A 22,437-nucleotide genomic window follows, 5' to 3' on the forward strand; every position below is an offset into this window, starting at 1 on the left:
ACATAATTTTAATATAATGCTTGTTCATTCACAGCTAGAGGTTTGAAACTCAAACTTTTTCACAAAACTACATGTCCAGTTTTTGGCTTGAACAGTTTTATCTTAAAATATCTTATAAAATTAAAATTAGTAATGTCTTTTAGTGGTTCAAAGATTCATTTTAGATATAAAGGTGTGGACATTTTCAGCAGAAATAATACAAAATGTATACACAGTTGAGGAAGTCCCTGACACTCTGATCATAAAGTAGGGGCTAGTACAGGGTGTCCTATTAAAAATCATGAAGCATAAACTGGTACTTCCCTGGCTTAACTGACTATATAACTATCTTACTGTTTATTCCATGGGAATCCATTATTCCACATTAAGATCTTTGACAATCACTAACACAGACATTTAAAGTTTACCTTTGATTTAATTTATAACAAAAAGCACTTTTGCCAAAGAGAAGAATGTATTTTGTTTTAGGGAGAGTCCTGCGATACTGGCTAGGTTAACTTCTAACTCATGATTCTCCTGACTCAGCCTTTTGAGTAGCTGGATTGTAGTCATGTGCTACTTACGTGTATCTGGGTTAGAAGTAACTCATAGACATGTATGATTAAGACTGCTAGAGTTGCATTTCAAATCTAAAATATTTACCTTCACGGCAAACTCCATGTTTGTGGCTTTATGTATACATCTCTTACAAACAGAGTATGAGCCAACGCCAATATCCTCTTTTACTTCATATCCATCAGTAAACTGAATGCTGTTCCTGTGTAATTGCTATAAGCAAAAATCACAGGTTAATAAAGAGTTCTGTGTTGTCTCTGATGCATTTTATAATAGGGAAATCTTTTACTGAGCATATGTTGATGATGTTATCTATTAATACAAATATTAATGAGTAAAAATATTATTCATAATATATATTCTTCAAGTATATATTAATAACCAAGAAACAGACCCTTTAAAATTGTTTGATTAATAAGAAAATGCCTTCATTTTGTTTTTCTTTTTTTCTTTAATCTTCTTTTACAGTCCAGTCTTATTCCCTCTCCCAGTCTGCCCTCAGACTGTTCCACATCCCATACCTCCTCTCCACCCTGTCTCCAAGAGGATGTCCCCATCCCCTACCAGACCTCCCTACTCCCTATTTTTGAAAAATTCATACAAAATATTTTGATCATATTCTTTCCTCTCCCTGAACTCCTAGCAGAACCCCCCCACCCGCCCAACTTCACGTTATTTCTCTCTTAAAAAATAAACCAAAAGCAAAAAGAAAATAAGACACCAAAAAATCAGGTACATACACACATACACAATACCCTCTCCATGGACAATTATTCTTGTCCTAGAGTATAGTTAATATACTCAGTGTTACTCTACTAAAAAACCTAACTTCCCCTCACCCAGCAGGGATGAGTTGTAAATAGTTTCTTGGCTAGGGTGGGACTTTATGTCCACTTCCTTTTCTACATGCTAGGATTTTGTTTGGCTTGAATTTATACATATGTATGTATGCATGAATATATATGAATATATATATTTTATGTGTATGTGTCTGTATGTCACATGTGTGGAAGTGCCCATAGAGGCCAGAGGAGGGTACTGGATTCCTTGGAGCTACAGTTACAGATAGATGGTTGTGAGCTGCCATGTGTGGATGAAGGGAATCAAACTCAAATCCTCCTGAAGAGCAGGAAGTTGTTTTTTATATCTCTAGCCTGAGACTCCTTCACTCCCAAAGCACCTCAGGCTTTTAGAAGTACCTCTAAAATGAACAGAAGTGTGACACCTCTAGTACATAAGAAAAGACTTAGGAGAATTCAAAATTAGATAGAAAGCTGGCTTGTTTCTTCAATTTCACCTTGCAGTAGCTATGTCCCCCTTTCTTCACCTTTAAGCCATAGCTTATATATGTTTGGCTAAAGAAGCTATTTCCTGAGTTAGGGACTATGTTGGTGAATGGCAAAAAGCAAATTCTCATTACCTAAGGCAGCAGAGGAACTTGTGCTGCTCTTGACTATGCTGATATGAGACCCTTCAGACTGAAGAGTTTTGTATAGAGTAAATTTTGTAGAATATTTATATTTATAGTCTGTGTGGTAGGGATTTAAGTTAGAGTTTTAAATTGTCACATTCATGGCTTTAGAAAGTAAAAGAGACAGACTACTGCAATGTAAGTTTTATTGAAAACATGGTGTTTTAAACTGGTGTTCTTGAAAATTGAATGATAACGAAAAAAAAAAAAAAAAAAACATTTCAGAGTAGGGCCGAGGAATGTGATTCGGAGATAGACAGATTGCCTATTATTGATTGAGGACTTGGGTTCAATTCCCAGCAGCACACTATACACCACTGTTACACACTATACACTACACAGACACACACACAGACACAGACACACACACATAAACAGACACACACAACATAAAACACAAAACAATTAGAAAAAAGCAACTTATTCATCAAGTAAATTTAACAAAATCAAGTATCAGCAATACCCTAAAAGCAATTTAAGTTTTCCAAACAAACAAACAAAATGTTACTTTTTCAAAAGGCTAATTTAAACCTATGATGTAAAAGATTAATTAAAAAATTTAAATGTATTTTTCTTTTTTTGACAGAGTAATTGCATGTTTATGATGTATAAGTATATCTCAATAAATGTATGCAATGGGCAATGATCACACAAAGTTGAATTACAATTATCTTCCCACAATGCTGTGACAAAAAGAACAAAATTTCATAGTTTATACTTCCCTTTAGCAATACTTATAAGTTTAGTTTTCTACTGCAAACACTCCTATTCTCAGACACATGTACTTAGAAAGCTACCTCTATATCCTTTACCTACTTTTTCTTCAAATGTGATAATCAGATCATATGAAGAAGTAAATGAACTGTGCTAGATAATTTTATTTTTGTCAACTTGATAAAAAAAACTCAACTGAAAAAAAATGCCTCTATCAGATTGGTCTATGGTATGTCTGAGGAACATTTTCTTGATTAATGGTTGATGTGACAGGGCCCATCCCATTTTGGGCAATGCCACTTTTGAGTAGGTGGTCCTGGGTTTTATAAGAAAGCAGTCCAAGCAAGCCAGCTTCTACTTCATTCCTGTCTCCAGGTTTCTGCCTCCAGGTTCAGGCCTTGAATTTGCTACTTGTTTTTATAAATAAAGTTTTATTGGTACCCAACAATATCCATTTGTATGTGGATTATCTATGGCTGTATTTTTTGTGAGTGTTATTTTTTTAACTTGGTTTTGATAAGCAGCCCAGGCTGGCCTCGATCTTACTCTGCAACCCCACTAACGCTGAAATTGATGCTACTGCTGCAGCCTCCACATCATGTATGGCACCATGGATGCTTTTTTGCAACAACGGCAGTGTTGAGTAATTGTGAGAAATTGTCTTCTTACTTTTTATAAAGTCTCCTAAGAAGGTATAATGGAACTTGCAGACCTCAGTCTATCATAGCTAACCTGACAGAGGCAAGCAATTACATATACTAGACCTAAGAAACATTTTGAGGTATAGAAGATGGGGCAACAAAATAGTGATGCTTATCTCAATTCTCTTAGCATTTCACTTTTAAATCACAAATATGATTTTGGTTCATGCAAGCTTTGCTGTTGGGAACCGCACTAGCCCCACGTTCAGGCGGCCAAAAAATGTCTCAGCCCAAGCAAAATGTTGAGGCCCGGGCTGTCCCGCGTTTGGTGGCCACTGTATCCCGGTCCAAGCTGCCGCTCCGGTCGGTCCGCGGGTCGGGGTTCAGCAAGAGAGAGAGGGTGGACTCGAAGAATGGAGACCAGACAGAGTGTGTTTCAATCCCGTTTATTCTTCAGTCTCTCTTCTCTCCAAGTCCCAAGTCCTAAGTTCTTAGTCCCTAGTTCCTAGTCCCTAGTGCCTCCAAGTTCCAAGTTACTTCTTCCAAGTTCTCTTCCAAGTGCCTGCTACCTAATGCCTAATTCCTACTCCAAGTTGTACTCCCTGAAGTGTCTCCTAAAAGTGTCTCCTCTGTCTGATGTGTCTGATTCTCTACTGTCTGCCTCTGCCTTTTATATGTCTCATTTCTAAGCCATGTCTCTAAGTCACACCTATAATCATGCCCTTAGGTCTTGTCTCTAACTCTGATCTCTACACTAAGTCACTCTCTTAAGTCACACACCTTTAATCTCACACACCCAAGGTATCTAAACCAAGATTATCAGAGTGTGCTCAGCTGTTGTAGGTAGGCTATTGTAATCCAAGTCTCATGTCAGGGTATATGGCTCAAGATGGCTGCAAAGCTGATAGCCGCTTTCTGCTAAAAGTCGGCCCCCAACACTTTGCAATGATATATGAAAGAAATTTCTCTGATGTAAATGATCTAAAAATAAATAAATGTTAAGGGCTCACTTAAAGTCAACACATAATCTAATCTTACCATTCACACACTAAAGTATATATTAACATTTCAAATTCTAAGTTATTGATGAGTCACTTACCTGAACAATTGAATGCACACCAACTGTCTGCATAGCTTGGCTCTCGTCATCTGAGGTAATAGCAACAAAACTAAACCCCCGAAAAAGCTGATGTGCGTTAGCACTAGGTGGAATGCCAGGTGAATCTAAAAAGAATGTAGAAATGAAGAGTCCTCAGATGGTATTTAAGGGGAAAACTGTTGCCATTTTGAACTTTCTTACTTATTCTGGAGTTCTCAGTTACTTAGTATGTTTACATGTACATCCCCATACCTGTGTACCTCTTGCTATCCAAGATAACTTGGTGAGCAGTGTATTACGCCTGTCCTGATTACCTATTGTAATCATCAGCCTACTAAGTTAGTCTCACAGCCTAGAAAATGGTTAATGTTTGAAGAGCATAGTAAATCAATGAATTATTGGGTTAATGGCATTTGAAATTAGTATCATACCATTCACCTTCTTAGAATAAGGAAAATTTTCTTGATTTGTGCTGTCCAATATGGTAAGTAACCACATATAGTTACTGAATATTTGAAATTTGCCTACTATGATTAAGAAACTAATTTTAATTAAATTAAATCAGCCATATGTGATTATCATACTGGACATCACAGCCCTACGTGAGGATCTATCAGTGCTACGGCTCCTCATTTTTACTGGGGGTGGGGATGTAAGGTTGATATACAGAAAATTTAGGAGATTCAAGGAAAACACTTTTTGATTAAAACCAGACACAGAGAGCCATTGAAGCAGAGGTAGCCTTTGTCTTATATTTGGTTTTCATGTTTTCTCTTTACCTTTGGGAGTTTTTGCAGTAAACTCAGGATCAAAATAAAATGTATCTTCAGGTCTGCCAGTTGCAGGCTTAAAAGGTGGGTGAATCTCTCTTCTATAGAGTTTCTGGTGGAAACAAGAAAGACTTACACATGGGTTGGATTAACTTTACAAAATAAAGGAGTTCAAACTTTTCTTTTTATTTAAAGTAGTACTGAGAACCCAGAGTCTTGGAAATGCTCCCTCAATCCCCTTAAGTGTGTCTTCAGATTATACTTACATTCCAGTCTATTGTTGAGAAAAATGAATGTCTTTTAATTTCTTCAACTCCATCTGGTCCAGCACCTATGAGAAATTGATTGGTAATAGTTTGATTTCTGAGGACAAATGTGCACATATTGTTCAGTCTTTGCTTTAGATTGATAGTATGAATATACAGTAGCCCCACTTAAAACAATAAATACCCACCTCCTACTGAAAAGGAAACTAATTAATTCAATGTCTTTACCTAATCTGTTTGCAGGATTCCGTTTGAAAAGCATTCGTAAAAGACTCTGGGCTTCAGGACTCAGAAACTGTGGCATCCCGAGTTTGGCTCTAAATATAAATATAAATCCATGTAACAACATTTAACTTTTAGAGGCATTTTCAACTTTAAACATTAAACATTTTATTTTAAAAAATGTATAGATTCATCCTAAGTTATCAGAAATAATAGCGACTTATTTATCATCCTGCAATTCCTACAATGGCACTTTCTTATAGAACTGTAATGCAAAAAAAAAACCCCAAAAAACCAAAAATCAAAAAAAAAAAAAAAAAAAAAGAACTATAATGCAGTATCATAACTGGGATATTGACTCCGAGATAATCTACTGATCTCATTCAAATGGCTCCAGCTTTATTTGCACTTCTGTTTACTTAGTTTTAATTTTATGCAATGCTCTCATACACACAACTAAATAGTATAGATATACTAGTTTATGTATCTATTTACCTTCCAAAGGATACCTGAATTGAGTTCAGTTCGGACGACTATGAATAAAGCTGTTACAACCATCCATGTACAGGTTTTTGAGTAAACATTTTATACAAAATCAATATTATGAGGATAGGGTCATCTGAGACTTGGTTATGGTGATTAATCTTCTGACTGTTAGCACTTCTTCATAAGCAAAGTAACATGGGACATGGTGAAGGACTTGCAAGTAATTTTTTAAAAAATTTAAAAGATGTTATGTGTGTGACTATTTTGCCTGAATTCATGTCAGGTAGTGACCAAGGAAGCAGAATAGGGCATTAGATCCCCTGGAACTAGAGTTACAAGTGGTTGTGCGCTGCCATGTGGATGTCAGGAATCAGATATGGGTCTTCTGCAAGTACAAGTGCTATCAGTCAGGTAAGCCATCTCTCTAGTCAAATTAATTTAAAGGTTGAATTTAGTTTAAAGTTACTCACTAGGCTAGTGCTGCCCAAAATATTACTAAATAATATCTCCCTAGATACTTGGTGACAACATTAAAGAACATTCTATAATCCAGTGAGCTCATGGATTGTGATTTATTATAGAACAGGGAATAAAACAGTCATAGGAGGCAGAGTGAGGGAGGGAACTAGGTGGGAGAGGACATGAGGAGGGGATTGGAGGGGTGGGTCAGGATCAGGTGTGATGAGAAACAAGAGAGATGGTCAGAGGGACAGGAGAATGAATGGAAATCTGTAGCTGTCCAGAGTGGGAGGTGGGGACAAATCTCTAGGAAGTCCCAGAGACCTGGGATGAGGGAGGCTTCCAGGAGTGAAGGTGGCCTTAGCTGAGATGCCCAACAGTAGGGATATGGAATCTGAAGAGGTTAGCTCATGTAGCCAGACAGGACCTTCAGTGGAGGGATAAGGACAGCAACCTACCCACTAAACTTTCAACCCAAAATTTGTCCTAAAAGAAATGCAGGGGAAAAGACAGAGCAGAGACTGAAGGAATGGTCAACTAAGAACAGCCCAACTTGAGACCCATCCCAAAGGCAAGCATCAGTCCCTAAAATTATTAATGATACTGTTATGCTTACAGACAGAAGTGTAACATAACTGTCCTCTGAGAGGCTCCACCTAGCTGCTGACTGAAACAGATGCTGACACCTATAGCCAAACACTGGACAGCAGTCAAGGACCCTTATGGAAGAGTTGTGGGGGCGGGGCAGGATTGAAGGCCCTGAAGGAGACAGGAGCCCAATAGGAAGACCAACAGAGTCAAGTAACTTGGACCCCTGGGAACTATCAACCCCAGGTTGATAGTCTGAGCTATCAACCACAGAGCATACACAGGCTGGGCTGAACCTTCCTAGCACATATGTAGCAGATGTGCAGCTCTGTCTCCATGTGGGTCCCCCAACAACTAGAGCGGGTCTGTCCCTAAAGCTGTTGCCTGTACTTGGGATATGTTCTTTTAGCTATGTTGCCATATCTGGCCTAAAAAGGGAGAGGATGTGCCTTACCCTGCAGAGACTTGATGCACCACGTTGGACAGATACCCAGGGGGCCACACCCTCTCAGAGAAGGGGAGGGGAGATGGGGGAGGAACTTCGTAAGGGGAGAAATGGGGGGGGGCAGGGATATAAAAATATTTTTAAAAGGCTAAGAAATCTAGAATAAATAAATCATTTTCTAAATAGCTATCTCTAGCACCCTCTTTTGAGACGGTAACTATTTGTTAAAGGATCAGGGCTTTTTTGAGAAAAACTGGAAAAGCACTGTTGTATTCAGTAACTAGGGTATAGCAGAAGTCTTGAAAAAGTGGTTCTAGCATCATTAGAGTTAGTTCAAGATGATAATTCAAGGGTGGCAGAGAACAATATGGGATGGAAAGAGGCATTATACTTAGGAATGTAGATCAATAGAGTATGAGATGAGATATTTTCCAATGGCTTGAATATGTGAGCAATGCATTGTAGAACAATGAAATAATTCTAAGATAAAACCAGAATATCTGGATATGAAAGAAGGAAGAAGACATGTTTCTGGCTTGGAAAATTAGATACATGGAAATGTTGATTGGCCATATAAGGATAGGAAAAAAGCAGCAAACAGGGACTTAAAGACATAAAGTCATACATACTATAAAATCATCTGGGGAAGCCAGTTTGAGTACAGGTCTTGTGCTTGGTATACTGATATAAGAACACTTTGAAGGTAATAGTCTGAGAGTAGTTGAAGGAAAGGCTGTAGTCAAGGAACTGAATACAGACAGGGAAGGGAGGGAGAAAACACATCAGAGATGGAACCCTGGTGAAAGAAGATAATTTAAGAAAAAAGAGCATTTTGGACATTAAAAATAATATACATTGGGAGAAGAGTTCAGAGGTAGGGCATGTGTTAGGATGTACAAGGGCCAGGTTCAATTCCAGCATCAAGAACCAACCAACCAACCAACCAACCAACCAACCACAACTGGCTGAATTATGCTGCTTATTTGATGAAGGAAAGTTCATTGCTTCATGAAATACCAGCTAATAAGTTGAGGAAAAAAAGTAATAGAAGAATCACCTGTTAGAATCTTTAAAAGATTTTTAAAGTAATCATTATTAACAAATTAAATCATCAGACAATATTTAAACGATATTTGACAGGAAACTATCATGGTAGGCTCAGCTGGACTCAAAGTGAGAATCAGGTATTGTAAGGCCTCTGATTTAATGAAATAGGGAGTATACATTCTAAGCCATCAAATAGTACCAAGAAGTTTGAACACTTAAGTATGATGGCACATACCTAGTACTTACACAGGCTGAGACAGGAGGATTGAAAGTTTGAGGCTAGTCTAGAACACTAACATTAAGTTTCAGATCAGTCTGGCCTACACAGTGAGACTGTCACAAAACTACAAAACCAAATCAAATACCATCACAAAAAAAAGAATTTAAGCAAAAACCAGAAAAGAGGAATAAATTACTAAGTTATTGGCACAGTTCTCAAAGTAGACTAACTGTTTTGTAACCAAGGTAATTAAGGAATCACAAAACTGGTTTTAAATCCATTCAATTATCAATGACAATTTGCCTGGAAAACTTCCATGCCAACTGATCATTAAGTGTTATCTCTGAAAATTAGCAAATCAGGAACAGCCTCATTCATATAAACACACCTGAAGTGCCAAAAGATTGGCAGTCCTACCAAAGTAATTACAGTCTTATATAGGATGCCAACCCACTTTTGGACATGAAAACTTGCTACTACTTGAATCCTATCATTCCCTAAAAACATGTATAAAAATAGCTGGGTCTGGTGGCACATGCTTATATTCCCAACACTCAGGAGGCTGAAGAAAGAGAATAAAAATTGATCCAGTCTGAGCTACATAATGAGACACAATCTTAAAATCACACACACAGACACACACCACCACCACCACCACCACCACCACCACCACCACCACCACCACCACCACCACCACCAATCCAAAACCAAACTGAAAACAGACCAAAAAAACAATAGAGAGGTAAGACAAACAGATGAAAGTAGTAAATAACTAAGAAGACAGCTTGTCTGTGTGTGTGCGTGCGCGTGCATGTGTACACACGTGTGGACACTAATAATGCCAAACATTCCCTGGAGAAACTTTCCTTAATTCTCTCTTGTAAAATAACTCCTATTTTTCCTTCACACTGGTCACTAACAAAGTAAGTCCACCCTAAGATAATATCCCAGAGCAGCTGATGTTATCTTTATTTAAGCATCACTTTTATACTTCCTCCAGAAGAACAGAAGTCTGTGAGACACTGAAGATCTTTTCAGTATTGTTCATTCTACATTCCCAGTATTGTAGCAAGTACTCTATTACTTGTTGAATTTATATGAGTGAACAAAGGGACTAACTTCTGACAACCTGTCATGACTTAGCCACTAGAAGGGCAATCGCAATCAAATGAAGAACAGTTTTAGTCAAGTGCTAGGTATGAACAAATAGGCTGTGGAGTAAAAGAAGCTGAAGAATGGTAACAAAAATCCCTGACTCCACTAAAAGAGGCTTTGTTGAAAGGGTGAAAGAAGATGAAGCAGTAAGTGGAAAGGGAAGTCAGGTCAAAGAAAGGGCTTGGCTTTTTTTTTTTAAACACTAGAGAGTGCTAGTTGAAACTACAGAATAGGCAATGAAATTTTGATAGTGTGAGTTCAGTGAACACTCATTTATGTAATATGTAGTATGTACTTTTTAACCTTTTTATTGTGCAGAATACCGTGCCAAAAACCTGTGAAGACAAACAAGTGCTCACCCAAAGTACACAGCTCAATAAACAGCTGTCAGGCCAAGAATGATAGCATTGCCAGAAACACCTAGTATATCATCTAGCATAATCACCTTTTTCTTATTTTGTCTCTACTTTTACCATCTGATTATAGATCTTAAAATATGCTTTACTTTTGCAACTTTGTAAGCTTTATAAATATAATCATAGAAGTGATTCTAAGCTTTATTTATTCAACTTTCTTATAATATATCCAAATTCTTGCATGCAATTTTGGCATGTCCATTTTCTTTGCTATATGGCATACTATGTTTATATAAACGCCTGAACCTGCTTTTGGCTGCACAGTGAGACCTTGTCTCAAAATACAAACAAAGACCAATCGTTTTATATTTGTATAATAGTGGATAAAGAAATACAACACAGAGGAATGTGATAAAAACTCAACTGTATGAATATTATCATAATCTGCCCTATTATTACTAGTACAATGTCCATTATTACCAATAACATTGTTCTGACATCTTTACATTTATTTTTTGAGTACACTGTTGCATAAACATTAAGTACAAGCCTAGGAGTAGGGTAAACAGACAAAGGCATACATATATGTAGTTATCTTTAGTTTGATGCATTTAGTTTAAAATCTCACTAAAACACATTCATTTGGGAGTACTTACTTAAGAATCATAGTCATTGTTTCTTTACGATCTTTTCCTTGGAAAGGTAGTGTACCAGTGAGCATTTCAAACTATAGAAAGGTAAAACAGGTATTAGCCAAGAAACATAATGTTTCAAGATCAGAGGTTAAAACTGCTATATAAAGAAAGACATTTTCTCCTTTTTTTGTTAAAAACTGCATAAAATCATTCTATTATAGTGTTACTGAATATGCCAACTGTATCACAATATATTAAGTATCATTTGTAAAATAGACATTATTTGTTTTGAAAATAAACATTAAATTTCTACAGAACTATTTGATAATTCACAAAACATAAATAACTACAATTCTGTAGAAATCAACCATATTTTAAATAACATTTGAAAAATGTAAACTATGTGACTAGTCTAACAGATTGCCAATTTCCTATTAAGTTTTTAGAAAGGTTATTGCTAATAGACTTCTCTAAGAGGCTTTTACAAAGAATAAACATTATTAATGCCTTCAGGTTTGTCTAACCTAATGATACTGTAACACAATGTTGTCATTTATAAAGCTTATGCTTTGAGAACCACAAAATCAAGTCAATAAGTAACACCCCCAAATCCCATTCTCCTAATGTTTTAGGTAAGTTTATGATTTTGTATTGGGCTGTATTCATACATATTCTGGGGTACATGCAGCCCATGGACTACAAGTTGGACACATATATCAAAAAAATCAAAAGAAATCTATTTTGGACTTTTCAAATTAGGATGAGATAGAAGCAACCAATAGGTTCTCTAGTCCTACCCTTCAGGCAATCATTTGATTTGGTTACTTAGTATTTATAATAGAAAATACTGAAAACCAAAGTACTCGTTTTTCACTCATAATATGCCCTGGTAAAACTCATTTTAAAAATGAAATAACAACTTCCACCCCCTAAAAATCAGAAAGTCAAATCTTACCATCAACACACCAAAAGACCACCAGTCAGCACTCTGAGTATGGCCTCTACGATTAACCACTTCTGGAGCCATGTATTCCACAGTGCCACAAAAAGAGTAAGCCTTCTTCTCGTGGTCAATAGATTCCTTACTTAAGCCAAAATCTGCCAAAATTAATTTTGAATTAGTAAGTATTCAAATTATTTTGCATAAAATTTAAACTCTGAGTTCCAATACTTATTTATATTTAGAAATATTAACTTAAAAATTTAATAGTTGCTCCTCAAAACTTGTCATAATCAACCTTAAAAGAAATATAAATAGGAGAATATTTTAATAAAATGAGGATTTTTACCAGTTAACTTGATGTGACCTTCTTCATCAAGAAGTATGCTGCAAGAAAACAAAGTCAGAAAATGTGTTTAAAACACTCTACACGGAGACATACAGAAGCTGAAATGGAAATTACTCAACCATAAGCTGACTATACTCTGCATGGTTGCTTTTGGCCATTGAGTAATGATTAAGAAAACAATTAGACAAGCTATACTTTTTCAAGGAGCTTTAATGCTTTTCTTCTTGTCCATATATACTAGATATGAAGCACATATTCAATCTAAACTCTCTTTTTTTTGAGACAATATCAATATCTCAGTTGTGCTCAAGGCCTTCTTCCTGCTTCAATCTTCCAAGTGCTGGGATTACAGATTTATTTATTTTATTATTTTATGTATATAATTATTTTGCTTGCATCTATGTATGTGCATGCACCATGTACATGCTTGGTGCACATGGAGACCAGAGAAGTCCACTGGATCACCTGGGGTTACAGATGGTTGTGAGCCTCCATGTGGGTACTGGGAATCAAATCCAGGTCCTCTATAAGAGCTACAAATACTTTTAACTGCTGAGCTAATTCTCCAGCCAAAGATGCTTTATTTTTTGAGATGGGTCTTGGCTATGTTATACAGGCAGGTCATGAACATCTGGACTCAAGTGATCTTCTCACCTTATCTTTTGAGTACTAGGTCTACAGGTATGTACTAATGTGCTTGGCTAACTTATACAGTTATAATGGATGAATTAAATGGCATGTGGCTCTCACTTCAATAAAGCTCTTTAAAATTATTCTTTATATATTAGAAAAAGAAAAACAAAACAACTCCTGTATGTATATTATATGAAATATCAGCTTCTTGATGAATGCCACTATAAGGGCTGTGGAAAGTTTGCTAAATTCACATTTTAAAAAATTGAAGGGGCTAGAGAGATGGCTCAGTGGTTAAGAGCACCGACTGCTCTCCAGAGGTCCTGAGTTCAATTCCCAGCAATCACATGGTGGCTCACAACCATCTGTAATGGGATCTGATGCCCTCTTCTGGTGTGTCTGAAGAGAGCAATGGTGTACTCACATACATAAAATAAAAATAAAGAGTTTAAAAAAAATTGAAAACTTAAGACTAGAATTTCTTTTTCTTTTTTCTTTTTATTTGAGACAGAGGCCTCTCTATTTAGTCCTGGTTGTCCAAGAGGTTTCTATGCAGACCAGGCTTCCCCAGAGATCCACCTAGTTCTGTCTCCCAAGTGCTGGGAATAAAGGTATGCATCACCAGGCCTGGCTAACAAGAAATTTTCAATAAACAACATTTTCGAAAAAGGGTTAGCTCTATACCATTCTTCACAGAGCTAAGTAAAAGAAAGAAACAGTACAATTAGAAGCAAAATATCATCATGAGATTGGGAAAACTCTTCTACAAATAAGTCTTGAGAGAGAAACTACAAAAGAGTAGTTGGTCCAATGAGAAAAAATTTGTATAGACTAAAACAATGTAAATACATTTATAATAAAAAATTTGTAATATATGAAATGATTAAAGTTCTTTTTTTCCTTTTTGTGATAAGGATCTCAATACATTTCTAGACTGGCATCAGATCTGTGCTCAAGTAATCCTCCTGCCTCAGTTTTTCCAAGAGATGTGACTATGTGAATGTTCAACTGTTGCTGGATAAATAGCTAGAATTCTTAGTTTGGGGCTGACAATATGACTCAGTGGGTAAAGGTACTTGCAACCAATCTGATTTCAATCCCCAGGACATGCATGGTAGAAGGGGAAAACTGTTGTTGGTTGTCCTCTGATTTCCACATGTATACCACTGTGTATGTGCACGCCCACACAAAATAAAGAATTGAAGGTAATTAAAAAAAAACGTTTTAATTTGTAAAATTCTCTTTTAAGTCAATAGGAAAAATGACATTCAAAAAAAAAAATTGAAGCCATGAATAGAAAACCCATAATTACAAACTGCCAACCAATAGGCTTTAACCTCATTAAAAACCAAAGAATATAAATGAAAATCAGGAAAGCTGGGCAGTGAGAGCGCACTCCTTTAATCCCAACACCCAGGAAGCAGAGACAGGCAGAGCTCTGAGTTTGAGGCCAGCCTGGTCTACACAGTGAGTTCCAGGACAGCTACAGGTACATAGATGGGCCCCATCTCAAATCAATCAATCAATCAATCAATCAATCAATCAAACAAAGAAAGTAAATGAAAATAGGTTAATAGTGTTGCTTAGTAAATAGTTTAAAAGTTTAAGATCATACAGTGTTAGCAGACATGCAAAGCACAGTACTATAATGCATAGCATAGGTATGGAGATCTACGAAGTCACTACATTTTATGACCTCCTTTACAACTGTATCACATTGAATTCAACTTAATGGCATGGCTCCTTACTTTTCTGGTTTTAAGTCTCTATAGATTATTCCCAGGCTGTGCAGATGGTCTAAAGCAAGTGCAAGTTCAGCCAAGTAGAATTTGACATCTTCCTCTGTGAACATCACCTAAAACAAAATAATATTTCTAACTTTATTTTCTTTTTATGTCTATGTTTTTTATGTAAGGTTCTACATGAAACTTTAACTATTCAAACAATTTGTAAATATGTTAATCAGATATAGATTTAGTTACAATTTACTCATGAAATTTGCAAGGTGATTTAATCAGTCAAGTATAGTCATATGCTAAATGTTAACTATGCTCTGTAGCAGACATTTTTTAGCATATTAACATTTTAGAATTAAAAATGAACTTGAGAATAAACGCTGAATTGGCAGTACCAATCATTAAGGACAGTTATTGCTGTATTATCAATTCTGAAAAACATGAAAGCAGCAGAGTTAAGGTAAGTTTTTCATGTAAAGCACTTTTTTCAGCATAAATTCAAAAGATAGGGAAATAATTCTGACTCAGTTTCTTGAAAGAATTTTGTTCTACAAGAGAAATTATAATAACATGCAATATTGAAATAACAAAGTTTTAACTGAAATAGAACAGTAGAAATAAAATAAAAATAGACATTAATTATATACCTCTTTGGATAAGCGTGTAAACAAATCTCCTCCCCTGAGAAAATCCAAAATAAGATACAACTTCCCTTCAGTTTGAAAAGCTGAATGAAGAAACAAAATTTCTGTTTAAACCATTGTAGTTTACTTTTGTGGCTTATATTAAGTCAATTCATTCACAAATAAAAATTTTAAACAAGTAAGTGATACCAGAAATTTAAGCTTATTTCTACCTGCTTAGTTCTACACAGAAGAAAACATTGATTCTCTTAGTTTCAATGAGAAAATGTCAAATACAGTGTCTTAACATGAACCAAAGTTTTCTATAGGCAAGAGTTTCTCAAGAATGCTACCATTTAAAAGACATTATCAGCAAGAAAAACTCACACCAGAAAGATTTGTGTTTCTTTTTGTATTAATTGTTTTATTTATTCAGAAAGATTTCTTTAACCATGAACTAAAATACAAAACTATGCCACAGTGTGGGTTGGTTATATTCAATCATATAGTATGGGGAGTCTATGCTTTTATACACTGAGAAGTAGCACTTGGCTTTCAGAGAAAAAGAAAGGTAGGTGGTAGAAGTTTTAGGATGCTGATATCGGACCTTTTCCTTGTGTTCACTTTGGGCCAACACAAACGAAATATAAAATGCTGTTGCAGTGTTATATATCTATATTTCAGTATATCTGAATACACTCAGAGGGTGAGAGAATCAGGGGAAAGGGATGAGATGAGAGGTGGTTCAGAACTTACCGTAATGCAATTTGACAATGAAAGGATGATTGACCTCTACCAAGATATCACGTTCCATTTTTGTCCGAACACGGTCTCGAACTATAAAAGATTGCACACATGAAACAATATAAGTATTTTTAAAGATAATATTAAAACAAACTATCTTTAGATCTCATTTTAAATTCAAATTTTCTTATGTGCATAAAACATGAATTCTTATTGCTGTTGAATTTTTAAAATCTATAAAAATAACTTTTACTATATTACATAATCAAAAGCAACTGTGTATTTAAAAACTCTATGCTTTAAGTTAAAAATATATAAGATATATTAGGTATTGAGTTTAAAAGCATTTTAGTGGGAGTTGTAAAAAATGGGTAAAAACATAAGAGTTCTTTAAAAATAAGCATTTCATAAAATATTAAAACAAAAACCTGAAATAGGTTTTAATACTTTTACTAACCCTATCACCTCACTAACTGTTCATTAAGTCTCTAGAAAATGTAGCAGACTTTGTAAAGGATTGATAAAATGTGGTAGACAGGGCAAAGGGGATATATATATATATATATATATATATATATATATATATATATATATGTCTATTTTGAGGGAAGAAGAAAAAAGGGAAGAAGGGTAGATTGAAAATGTACAGGCGAAAGACCAACTTTTTTTCTTTTTTTAAAATTAGAAAGATATGGATTCAAATTTGTATAATCATGACTAAAATCATGACTAAGTTACTTATTTAAACTCTCTGGCACATCAGTCACCTTTCAGGTATAAAATTGGGTAATTTGACTGTACTGTTGAGTTTGTGATCACTTGGATAAAGTTAATAACTAAAGCTTAATGTGTAAGAGGTATTTAAGTAATGGATACTATCATTATTATATTAGAAAGCAGTAGTGTGAATATGATTATTTATCACCAGTGGTAAGTATTACAGGAGTTTAGAGAAAGGCAAGATGAGTTTTCACTTCATCACTTCAGCTTCATCACTGGGAACCATACAGCAGATGGAGAGAACCAACTCTAGCAAGTTGTCCTTTGACTTCCACACTTGACCCCTGGGACATTCCCCATCACATATATGAAATAAACATGTAAATAGTAATAATAATAATACCCACTGCTTTCTCTATCCTATCTTCCACCCATCTGAAATTAATGAGTCAGAAATAGGAATCAATTCCTCTTGTTGGCTATGCAGCAGTCTGCCTTTTAATTGAAAAGCTAATGTATCAAATTAATTATCAATCTATGATTTTATTATCTTGTCATCCTTATAGTATATAACAAGCCTTGTTTATTTTTATGTGAATAAACCTTATAATGTCAGGCTGATAATTCTTTCTAGCATGGTCTAAGTTTTTTCCCCTTAACTATGGTTAACTATATCATTTGTGATTAGATCCCATTAAAGTTGAATTCTAAAATTCTAGCTCTTAGAGTACACAAAGTTCACACAGCATTTAAACATCACTCCTTTGCCTAATGAGTAGTAAAAACACACATCAATACATCCATTGTATGTACCCTTTCCATTCTTCCACAATGAAAAGCTTTTTGTTTTTCTTTTTTAGTCAAGGTATCAGTATGTAGCCTGTGGTAGCTTTGAACTAGAGACACTTTCCTCTACCTCCTGAGTTCTGGAATTACAGGAAGGCACCACCATACTCAACAAAAGAAGACTCATTTAGGAATGAAGAACTACAGCTTAGTAGCTTTGAGTTACCTTGGTCATGGAGATAGCTTTCTATATATCATTAACAAATTCCTTTGTTTTGTCAGACAGAACTATAGTAACACTAACCTGGTCCCTTTTCTTTATATAAAAAAATCATCCTATAATCTAGAATTTTGGTTATTCACATTTTGTTTAAAATTAAAAAAAATTATTTATTTACTTATTTGTGGTGTGTGTCTATGTGCATGTGTGTCTTGGAGCTGGAGTTACAAGAGGTTGTGAGCTGCCAGACATGGGTTCTGGGAACCAATCACCAGTCCTCTGGAAGAACATTCAGTACTCTTTATGGCTGCACTATCTAGCCCCATGTTTTAGTTTTTATTATCATATATTCACTGTATAAAATAATGGGTTTCCTTATGACATTTTATATATGCAACATATTTTTATTATATTCATTACTCTATTATCCTCATTTCCCCCTCCTCTCTCAACCTCTTCCCAAACTGTCTCCAGAACACACAGTATTTTTTAATCAGATAACTTCTAAGGTGTTGATGCTTATTCAAGATGGCAAAGTGAGATTTCTCTGACAGTTATTAGATTTAAATCTCTTTGACTTGATTATGAGAGTGAATAAAAATGCTGTTTGTATTTCTAGGACTACATATATAGAAAACTGTTTTAAGTAATGATGCATAAAGTCTTTTAGGCTGACAGACCAATCTAATTCCCCATTAAATTGATATAATGTCATTAACTTCTAGTTAATCCCACTCAGTGTTTTAGTAGAAACTTTGAAATGGAAAGAGACTTTTGGGTAAACATGAGTTAATTATTCCTAGAGCCCCACCAAAAGGACATTAATAGAAAAATAATAGTAGCAAGCACTTAGATATAAGGGCTACATTTTGAAGACTCTTCATGGGTGCCTATAATCACTTAAATACCAACCCTACAGGTAGAAATCTATGAAAAAAATCCAATTTACATATTAGGCACAGTAAAAGATAAAAACAATAAAGTTCTTTGAGTGTGTTCTCATGTCAATTTTTCACTTAAAAGAAGTACTTTATTGATTCTCTTTGGCATGTCTGAATTACCAACTTCATTAATTTTGTGTTTTGAAGCAATTATTAACATAAGCTTTGTTTGAAATTTCCTAGAAAACAAAAGCCAAACTTAAATATTAAAACAAAACAAAAGTCAAAACCCCAGAAAGGATAAAAATAATAAAACTTAGGAAATCATCTAGGAAGCACAACATACACAAAGACTAAGTGTTACAAAATAAAGACTACATAATAAAAAAAGTTTCTCAAAATTGGAATATATGAGTTCCTAGTTTCAAAGGAAATACCCTACATATAGTATGATGAAATTTTACATTACACACCAAAAGATACTACTACATAAATTTCAAGACACAAGGAAAAGATTTTATCTATAGACTTCTGGAGAGGAAAAGTTGCTTACATACAAAGAACTGGCAAACATTTTATGTTTGAGTGGTTTTTCTGTATGCTCATGTTTCACATCCATGCACTTCCTATGGACGCCAGAAGAGGGCAGTCGAATCCCTTGGAACTAGAGTTACAGACAGTAGTTGAAATGTCTTGTGGATACTAGGAAATGAACCTAGCTCCTCTGGAAGAGCAGCAAGTACTCAACATTTATTTTAATCATATCTTCTATTAAGCATGATACGTCAATTTTCCAAACATTTATACATACATAACTATAAATGTGTCTGTGAATATTTTCAAGTACAGGAACTCATTTTGTGATGCTATTTCCTCAGGTTAAGTCAGCAGCATTAATAACTTTGTTCTTACTGCAAAACTACTTTCTAATGATGCTGCTTAAATAACTCATTATTATTTAGTATGCATTTAAATATGCATATTATTTAATATGCATTTCTATTTTAAGCCTTTAAGTCATTTCCTCAAAGATTTAAAAAATATTTTATTGTTTTTTAATGTGTATGGGCCTTTTGCCTGCTTATGTCTCTGCATCACTTGTGTGTGCTTAGTGCCCACAAAGGTCAGAAGAAGGCAGTAAACCCTCCGGGACTGGAGTTAGGGATGGTTGTGAGCCACCATGTTAGGTACTAGGAATTGAACCTGGGTCCTCTGGAAGAGCAGCCAGCATGTTTAACCACTGAACCCTCTCTCCAGCCCCTACTTAAAAGGTTTATCTTCCTTAGTAACTTTTACTTAATGTCCTTTACATAGGTTGTAATAGTATGTCTTATCAACTACGTTTACCATTAGTTTTACATTTACTAACTGCAATTGTACTGTAAGAGATTTTCTTTATTTATTAATTTATAGATTAACTATAGATCATTCTTTAATAAGCTATTACTATTATTAATTATTGTAGTAGTCAAACTATCCCAGATTTAGCAAGTAGGAGCACCTCAGGCAACTCTATTTGTATTTTTTTCTGTGTAAGAGTATGTTTATATACATGTGGTATATGCACATACGTGTGTATGTGTGTGTGCCTATGCATGTTTGTAGGCCAAAGGAGGGTGTCAGCTGTCCTGCTATACCAGTCTCTGCCTTATTATCTTAAAATGGGAACTCTCACTGAACCTATAGCTAGAGAACTCCAGAAGTTCTCCACTCTCTGCCCCAAACTGCTGAGGTTACAGGCATGCATGTGGTCACACTGGGCATTTGTATAGGTGCTGGGATCCCAACTTAGGTCCTTACACTTTTCTAGTAAGTACTTGCAAACTAACCCATTACCCCAGTACCTCAACTTTGTACATTAATACAATATTTGAGGCCTAATTATTTTCTGTTCCCTATTAAAACTATTTTACATTATATGAAAGGTTAACTAAAAATATTTATGTATACAGCAAAATTTTGTATGTATCTCTGGGTACCCCATTTGTACCTGATATCTAAGGAGACTAGAAAGGATATCAGATCTCCTAGGACTAGAGTTACAACTACTTGTGAGCCACAATGTATGTGGGTGGTGGGAATAGAACACAGATCCTCTGCAAGGTCAGCTACTAGTCTTAACCACTGAGTCCTCTCTGCAGTCCCTAAAATTTTTTATTGTCAATTTGCTTGTTGAAATTTGTACATCTCCTTCTGATGTTTTTTTTTTACATTAAATAATTATGAGATTTAGATAGGATAAAGTCTGTTATGGTGTAAGATTTAAAATTTAGACTAATGTTTTTTTCAAATATTTAAAAATAACTTGTGAAACCATTATTTCCATTTCCTACTGTTGCAGTTACTGGTTTTAGCATATAGAATACCAGGTACTCAATATTTGTGACAAATTTAATGAAATTTAATATATATTTTAGTATTTTTATTTGCATTATTTTTCCAAATTATCACTGCTGTAAATAAGCTTTAATATTGGACAGCGCTGTTCCCTTCTCATTTTTCTTTTCCAAAATATTCTTTAAGGTATGTTTTTCAAGCAAAACTTTGCCTCATTTTGTTAACCTTTTAAAATACTTATTTACTTTACATATATAAGTACACTGTAGCTATCTTCAGACACGCCACAAGAGGACATCCGGACATGGTTATGCTCTTAACATTAGGGCAATCACTTATTTCACATTACTTATCTTCCATCCTACTGTCTGCATCTTATATATCTCATTTTAGCTTTGTGATAAATTATTTTCAATATCAAGGGAGGCAAATTTAATAGTTTTGTTTATTCTATTGTTTCTTTTTTTAAAGATTTATTTATTTATTTTAATAATTGAGTACACTGTAGCTGTCTTCAGACACACCAGAAGAGGGCATCAGATCCCATTACAGATGATTGTGAGCCACCATGTGGTTGCTGGAAACTGAACTCAGGACCTTTGGAAGAGCAACCAGTGCTCTTACCCTCTGAGCCATTTCTCCAGTCCTCATTTTGTTAAGTTTTAAGGACAAATCAACTGGAATCTGGATGCTGAGCTAATTAGTTAGAAAGATAAAAGGGTATAGGAACAATAGCTTTCTCTCACAGGACTTGGGTATTTATTTCCTTTTCAAGTATCTTATGTTTTCAGTTTTACAATTTCCTTCAAATATTATATATAACATAAATCTTGTTAACTGTAAGAACAAGAAACTTGCCGGGCAGTGGTGGAGCACACCTTTGATCCCAGCACTTGGGAGGCAGAGGCAAGCAGATTTCTGAGTTCAAGGCCAGCCTGGTCTACAGAGTGAGTTCCAGGACAGCCAGAGCTACACAGAGAAACCCTGTCTTGAAAAACAAAAACAAAAAAATAAAAAAAATAAAAAAAGAAGAACAAGAACCTTCTCTTGTTTTTGTGAACTGACTGTCAGAGTTCTACCTATGTGAATTCATGACAGGAGATTCAGGAGTATAAAGTTTCAAAGGCAGGAATTAAAAGTTAAGATGCTGAAAACTTTAGTTACTTAGTTCTAGCAAGAATCAAGTAAGTGTTAATGCCACAGAAATAAAGTATATATAGGGCAGAAAATTTATTCAGGAAAAAGTACAAGAAAAAAAAGCAAAGGAGGATGATTTTTTTTCTAGAACATGGTGGAATTTCTTGGCATTATATCTATACTGAATGACCGGGAACACCAG

General features: G+C 35.1%; 1 protein-coding gene across 7 annotated transcripts in view; it reads right to left on the reverse strand.

Moving 5' to 3' along the window:
* The window catches only part of Rps6ka3 (ribosomal protein S6 kinase A3), a 110,740-nt gene that overhangs the window by 26,349 nt on the left and 61,954 nt on the right, over nt 1-22,437 (reverse strand). For all 7 annotated transcript variants that reach the window (XM_034484976.2, XM_034484973.3, XM_076918375.1 and 4 more), the window contains 11 exons: nt 16,167-16,247; nt 15,435-15,514; nt 14,800-14,906; nt 12,419-12,456; nt 12,085-12,227; nt 11,151-11,221; nt 5,745-5,833; nt 5,517-5,581; nt 5,260-5,362; nt 4,481-4,605; nt 643-768 (listed from right to left, as the gene is read on the reverse strand). In XM_034484976.2, coding sequence (XP_034340867.1) covers nt 643-768; nt 4,481-4,605; nt 5,260-5,362; nt 5,517-5,581; nt 5,745-5,833; nt 11,151-11,221; nt 12,085-12,227; nt 12,419-12,456; nt 14,800-14,906; nt 15,435-15,514; nt 16,167-16,247 — 1,028 coding nt within the window. The remainder of the gene's footprint in view (nt 1-642; nt 769-4,480; nt 4,606-5,259; nt 5,363-5,516; nt 5,582-5,744; nt 5,834-11,150; nt 11,222-12,084; nt 12,228-12,418; nt 12,457-14,799; nt 14,907-15,434; nt 15,515-16,166; nt 16,248-22,437) is intronic.

This window comes from Arvicanthis niloticus, chromosome X (assembly GCF_011762505.2).
Source record: "Arvicanthis niloticus isolate mArvNil1 chromosome X, mArvNil1.pat.X, whole genome shotgun sequence".
NCBI lineage: Eukaryota > Metazoa > Chordata > Mammalia > Rodentia > Muridae > Arvicanthis > Arvicanthis niloticus.